Below are 6,845 nucleotides of genomic sequence, written 5' to 3'. Positions count from 1 at the left end.
CCACAGTTTGTTGAGGAGGTGGTGGAAGATATTAGTGGTGAGAGTGATTGTGTCGGTCAAAATGAATCACTTTTCCAAAATGAACCAGAACCAAAAACATATGAAATGTTTTTTTGTGAAAATAGCACATGTGAAAAATGTTAAAATGGTAAATTGACCAACATGAGAGATGAGGAGGTGGAGAATAATACCACCTCAAGTAAACTCCAAGACCCAGGAGTTCCGCTTTTATCAATTCAAATTGGGAAATATAAAACTAATCGGGCACTTCTAGATCTTGGAGCATGTGTTAGTATCATGCCCGGTAGTTTATATGATCCGTATGAATTTGGCCCATTAGAAAGGGTAAAACACCACCGTGGTGTTGGCGGACCAAACTCATACACTTCCCCGGGGCATGGTGACTAATGTAATGGTTCAAGTGGAGGAATTTTTCTACCCAGTTGACTTTCTTGTACTTGACTATGGTAAACGTGTGAATAATACACAATCACAAGTCATATTGGGTAGGCCATTCCTTTCCACAGCACATGCGGTGATTAATTGTGCTAATGGGATATTGGAAATTAAGTGTGGAAATCGTGATAAACGGTTACCATTGTTTGAAAATGCTACTAACCATGTTGTTGACAAGTGTGAATCCTTGAGCAAGGATCACGCAAAAGAAAAATGTTTTGTGACTGACAGGAATGAGCTAAGGAGTAGCATGAATGTGAAAGGATGGAATGAGATGTTGCATGGAGTTAGATATGGTGAGGAAGCAACTACAAGAAAGGGAAAGAAGACGAAAAAGAAAGAGGTAAAGAAACCGCCAGAAGTAAATAAAAAATGGCAGGATCATAGCGTGCCAAAAGGTTGGGAGGAATCTCTTGAGGAGCGTGCATGTAACGAGAAGGATGCACGAGGGCAGGCCAAACGCCCACCTTGAATGTCATAAAATTGTCAAAAGGGTGGTATTTGTACATTTTGTATATTTTTTTTTTAGTTTGTATTTTTTATATATTACTAATTATATTTCAAGCGTACCATCATAGTAAAAGCTAAGTGTGGGGATACCGCACCACAAGAAAAGTTGGGATTTAGAAGCGTTCAGTAAAGTTTTTTTTTTTTTTTTTTTTTTTACGAAAATGAGGTTTTAGTTAAGCAAACCAGAGTGCTTTCATGTTCATTTTGCTGTGGTTAATCCAGGTACGTGTATATTATGTTGTAACCAAACTTTGTGGGTATAGTTCACTATAAACCCTCACGAGACCCCACTCGTCCTCCCGGGCTACCGGGAGGTTTAATGGGCTTGTTGCATACGCTAAATGCAATCGCTAAATGCACATGCTAATGATAGATACGAGCAGTGTTGCAAAAATCCTGACTACGCACCGATTAATCCCCAATTAATGCTAGTCCCCACTTCACTGATTAACTTTGGGCTAGTCAGCTAATTAATCATTCAATGGTCAAATCCGGCCAAAATTGGCGGTTTCTGGCAAGATTTTGACCAAAATCAGGGATTTCCGGCGAGATTTGACCAAAATCCGCAGTTTTCGACGACATTCCAATAAAAACCAGCTCTTACCCGCGCGATTCCTGCTAATTTCTGACCAATACATGTTTGTGTATGTATAAAACTAAAAATTACATATAAAAATGTGTGCGTGTATATAAAAAACTGAAAAACATACTGTAGAGGTAGGGTATTAAACCCACCACTCAGTTAAATACAACACCCAAATAGGGGATAACTCGTGCGCTTGGCCGAACACTTGGCGCCCTAACATCAGCGAGCATACTATGCGCCAAACATACTGGCCAAGGACGTAGCCTAATATAATAAACATTCCCTGGCACCTAGGGAATGGTAGCGCAAAGATTTTCACCAGTATGAGATAAAAATATACAACTTACATAGGGAATACCACCCAACCAATGGGGATTAGACAACATATAAAAGGCGGTACGAAACAATACAACACGTCTGTGTCAAAAGGCCATGATGTCCACCAACCTCCACCAACCACCACGACCGCACGGGTGGAGAATATAATTGGTGGAAAGCCTGACAAGGTGGTTGGTCATACTCTCTCTCCTCCGACTATAAATACCAATGGATCTCCAAACGGTAAAAGATAAACACACTCCAATATTACTAATCTCAATACATTCTATTTGTACGATCAAATACTGATTCTCACGCCGGAGGGTGGTTACGAGAGAATCCCCCTCATTCCTCGTAACGAGCTCACGGTGTTCTGTTTTGCAGGATACACTTGTCTGCGCCAAGGTTTTATAACCCATCGTGGGAAACACTTAACCATAACCCTCGGACTAACGTGTTAGACCTTGAGGGGTGGATTTGTGTTTCTTCATTGGCGTTATCCGTGCATATCGCTAGAACAGTTACTAAAAAATACTCCATTCTTGATTCAGATGAGTGGCAAAACTGCACCGAAAGAGGTTGGCCAACACTCAAAGGCCAACCAAGAAGGAAATATTGAAATTCTAGACATCGTAGGTAGTGGTGAAGGCATCGCTAACGCGTCCACCCTTCACCTTACTATTACAGAGAAAGCAAAAGAGAAATCACGTACACAACTAACCATGCCACCAGACAAAATGGCTTGGTTAGAAGCTGAACAATGAAACTCAGGGACAAAGTCCAGGAAATAATGGCTGCAATCGTTCGACCCCGGATGCTGTTCGATGCGGAAGCCAGCAGCAATGGCAAAGAAGAAGAGTATGAAGAACACTCAACACCAGTTCGTACAAAGCACCAGCCGCCAAATCACAACCTGCTCGCCAAAACAGCAAAGCAGGAGAAAAATCACATCGGTCGCGCCTAGAAGTCAACTCACGTCTAGACAATCCAGACTACGAAGCTAGTTGTAGAGGTCTAGACACCGCCAGGAAACTAGTAAAATAACATCCAGATGCAACATAAGATTTCTCCAAGCCATACCGGCCAACAACATCGGCGGGAAAATCAAAATTCATCGCAAAATTCGCCGAGGCGAAGTTACCAGAATACCTAAAAATTCCGCCAACGGTTGGCCAGTACGACAGCATATCAGATCCAGACAATCATTGGCAAACTTATATAGCCGTCGAGCTAGTATCATGGTGGACCATGCCGTTATGGTGCCACATTTTCACGTTAACATTGGTTGGGGCGGCTAGAGCCTAGTTCGAAAGGTTGCCAGAAGGCCAGATCATAAGTTGGGAGGACTTAACGAAGAAGTTCATCCAACAATTTAGCCAAAAACGGCGTCACATCAACGACCTAGCAGATATTCTGAATGTGACTAGAAGAGACAGCGAAACGTTGGAAGATTTCATTACCAAGTTCAACCAGGAGGGTCTGAACATCGGTGGCGTGAGCGAAGAACTTTTGCGCGCAGCCTTCCGCCAAAACGTAAAATGTGACGATCTGATTCGGAACCTTACGGGCAGAGATGGCATGCCGCACCGATGGGACAATGTCATTACCGCAGCCAAGAGGTATGCGCGAATGGAGAAAAGTATGGGAAAAGAGTTGGCAAAGAACGATGCAAGAAATGATATCAACAGAGCCCGCCAAGGCAAAAAGATATCCTACGTATGGTCAAGACTAAACAATGAAACCCATCAAAAGGAGTCCATAGCATATGAACCCTTCAAAAGTAGACAGAAAGGGCAGACAAATGCGTCCAGATGGACTCCGCTGACCAAAAGCTCAAGCCAAATCATGTATACAAAAGGTATCCAACTCAAGAAGGCAGCGCAAATCAAGCAGGGGCCAAACACAAACATGAAAAGTTATTGTGACTATCATGAAAAACATGGCCGCACAACAAATCAGTGTTCCAACTTGAAAGACGCCATTGAAGAGTACGTCAGGAACGGAAAGTTAGACCACCTGGTCAAGAGTATCAAAGGGGCCAGAAAAGAAAATCAAGGACCTTCATGTCAACATGATCTCTGGCAGTATACAATCCAAAAAGCGTAGACAGGCGGAGCATGCTGCCTGGTAGGAAGAACAGGTGATCTTCCCAAAAGTAAAGGGAGGAGCGAACAAGAAAGCGCCATTAGTAATCACTGCAGTATTCGAACACAACCGAACACTGCGCTTTTTCATCGACGCGGGAGCAACGTCCGACATCATGTATCGCCAATGCTTCGATTTACTGGAAGAGAAAGACAGGCAGAGGTTGATACTCGTCAATGTTCCAATAGCGGGTTTCAATCAAAGTATTGAATATCCGCTGGGACAGTTGACATTCCCAGTCAAACTCACCGACAGGATACATTCACGAACAGAAGATGTGGATTTCTTGGTCATGGAAACACCCCACCCACATTATGATATAATCTTGGGAAGTGAGGCAATTGGAGACTTCAACGCTAACCCATCGACAGCCCATGACATGTTGGGAGTACCAACTCCAACGGGGATAGGGATGATCCAGGCCAACAAAGAATGCAACATGGCAGAAAGAATAACACCGCCACAAAAGATATCAAAAACCAGCAAAGAAAGTGAAGTGCAAAAATGGGTGCTTAATAAAAAATTTCCAGAACAAAGCAAAGAAAGAGAAGTGCAACCATCTCAGGCGAAGCGTGGGCGGCGCTAAAAATGTTGTTAGTCAAGAGCGTAGATGTATTCGCATGGACCCCGGCGAACATGACGGGGATCCCAAGAAGCAAGGCGGTGCATAAGCTAAAAGTTAACTCGGCTTACGTGCCGGTAGTACATAAGTGAAGGAAGATGGGGCCAGACCAAGCAAAAGCTTGTGATGAGCAAGTCCAACAACTAGTAGGCGCGGGAATAATCCATCAGATTCAATACCAAACATGGGTAGCCAACCCAGTGATGGTACCTAAAGCAAACGGCAATGACGCATGTGTATCGACTTCAAAGATCTCAACAAAGCATGCCCAAAAGACTGCTACCCGTTGCCAGAAATTGACCATAAGGTGGACGCATACAAGGGGTACCACCAAATTCATATGGCGGCAGGACACCAAGATAAAACGGTGTTCAGAACAATCAACGGAACATAGTGTTACAAAATGATGCCATTCGGCCTAAAAAACGTCAGTCTACATACCAACGGTTCATGGACAAAGAATTCAAGTCTCAAGTTGGGAGAAACTTAGAAGTTTACATGGAAGACTTAGTCATAAAAAGCAAGACAGAAGCAGCGATGCTAAGAGACATTGAGGAAACCTTCAAAACGTAACGATCGATCAACATGAAATTAAACCCAGGAAAATGTTCCTTTGGAATGTAAGAAGGAAAATTTCTAGGGGTAATTGTAACAAATGGAGGGTTCAAAGCCAACCTGGAGAAGTTGGAAGCAGCTTTAGCAATGCCCTCCCCAAAATCTGTTAAACAAGTGCAAACACTTAATGGCCGATTGGTCGCACTTAACAGATTCCTGTCAAGTCATGCGAAAAGATCTTTCCCGTTAGTCTCAACCTTGAGGAATTGCCTCAAAAAATCTCAATTTCGGTGGACTGCGGAAGCGGAAACAACATTCCAAGAGATCAAGTCACGGTTAGCAGAGTTACCAACGTTAACAGCACCAAAGGCGGGAGAACCATTGATAATATATTTAGCAGCTTCCGACAGAGCAATTAGTGCGGTGCTAATGGTGGAACGAAATGGCATCCAGACACCAATTTACTATGTAAGCCGTACCCTAGCAGATGCGGAAACAAGATACTCCACCCTGCAAAAATTGGTCTTATCTCTGGTACAAGCGTCACGGCGCCTGAGAAGATATTTTCAAGGCCACCCAATACACGTTCTCACCAATTATCGCTTGCAAAACGTGTTGAGCAAGCCAGAACTGTCCGGGAGATTAGCGAAATGGGCGATAGAATTGGGAGAGCACGCCATTAAATATAAACCTAGGCCAACAATCAAGGGCCAGGTTTTGGCAGATATCATAGCGGAAGTACCTAACGAGAAAGAAGAAGAATGCCGGAAAGAAATAGATCCCCCCGTCGATCAACAAAAAGAACAAGTTTGGAAGCCGTTCACAGATGGGGCATCTACCGATGAAGGCGCGGACGCTGGGTTAAGAATAACCAACCCAGAAGGACAACACTTCACATACGCGATACGCGTAGAATTCAAAAGTACAAACAATGAGGCAGAGTATGAAGCGTTGTTGGCAGGGTTAAGAATCGCCAAGAAGTTAGGGGCCCGACACTTGGAAGCGCACGTCGATTCAATGCTAGTGGAAAACCAAATTGAAGGCTCATATGACGCAAAGTACGACAAAATGGCATCTTACTTAGCACAAGCCAAGGCGCTAATGGCAACCTTCGTCACGTGCAAAGTGAAGCACATCAAGTGGAGCGAAAACAAACAAGCAGACGCCCTTAGCAAATTGGCATCTGTTGGTTTCAAACATTTTGCAAAAGATGTCCGCATAGAGGTACTGGCAACACCTTTAGCAATGAACAGGGAAGTCTGCGTGTGTTCAACGGTGGAACCAAATTGGATGACACCAATTGTCACCTACCTTTCGACAGGTATTCTACCAACCAAAAAAGCAGAAGCCCGAAAGATTCGCCACAAAGCACTTAATTATACAATTCAGGATGGCATCTTATATAGGCGATCGTATTTGGGGCCACTCATCCGATGCGTAGATCCACAATATGCAAACTACCTGTTAAGGAAAATTCACGAAGGAATCTGCGGTGTACATGCGGGTCCAAGGATGGTGGTGGCAAAAATCATGATCACCGGGTATTATTGGCCGAGACGCATCTCAGCAAGGAGATTCATTTCGGTGAGTTCCTTGACGTGTTCTTGAAGTTTCAAGAGAAGCTCGGTTTTGAAAACATGGCGGGTATCGTTT

General features: G+C 43.7%; 1 protein-coding gene across 1 annotated transcript; it reads left to right on the top strand.

Moving 5' to 3' along the window:
- The first annotated feature begins 5,339 nt into the window (after positions 1-5,339).
- Positions 5,340-6,633, top strand: LOC143531995 (uncharacterized). Its single transcript, XM_077027160.1, has 2 exons — positions 5,340-6,513; positions 6,599-6,633. The coding sequence occupies exons 1-2, from the start codon at positions 5,340-5,342 to the stop codon at positions 6,631-6,633; spliced, it is 1,209 nt and encodes a 402-aa protein (XP_076883275.1).
- The last annotated feature ends 212 nt before the right edge of the window (positions 6,634-6,845 follow it).

This window comes from Bidens hawaiensis, unplaced genomic scaffold (assembly GCF_021521415.1).
Source record: "Bidens hawaiensis isolate Kalapana, Puna unplaced genomic scaffold, B.hawaiensis_p1.1 tig00009327_1, whole genome shotgun sequence".
In the NCBI taxonomy this organism is placed as follows: domain Eukaryota; kingdom Viridiplantae; phylum Streptophyta; class Magnoliopsida; order Asterales; family Asteraceae; genus Bidens; species Bidens hawaiensis.
This window is presented reverse-complemented; position numbering and strand designations above follow the sequence as displayed.

Excerpts from the sequence above, each read along its gene's own strand:
- LOC143531995 (XM_077027160.1), top strand. The coding sequence starts at position 5,340 with ATGCCCTCCCCAAAATCTGTTAAACAAGTGCAAACACTTAATGGCCGA. Across the intron at positions 6,514-6,598 it reads TGTCACCTACCTTTCGACAG|GCGATCGTATTTGGGGCCAC; the intron begins GTATTCTACCAA and ends CATCTTATATAG.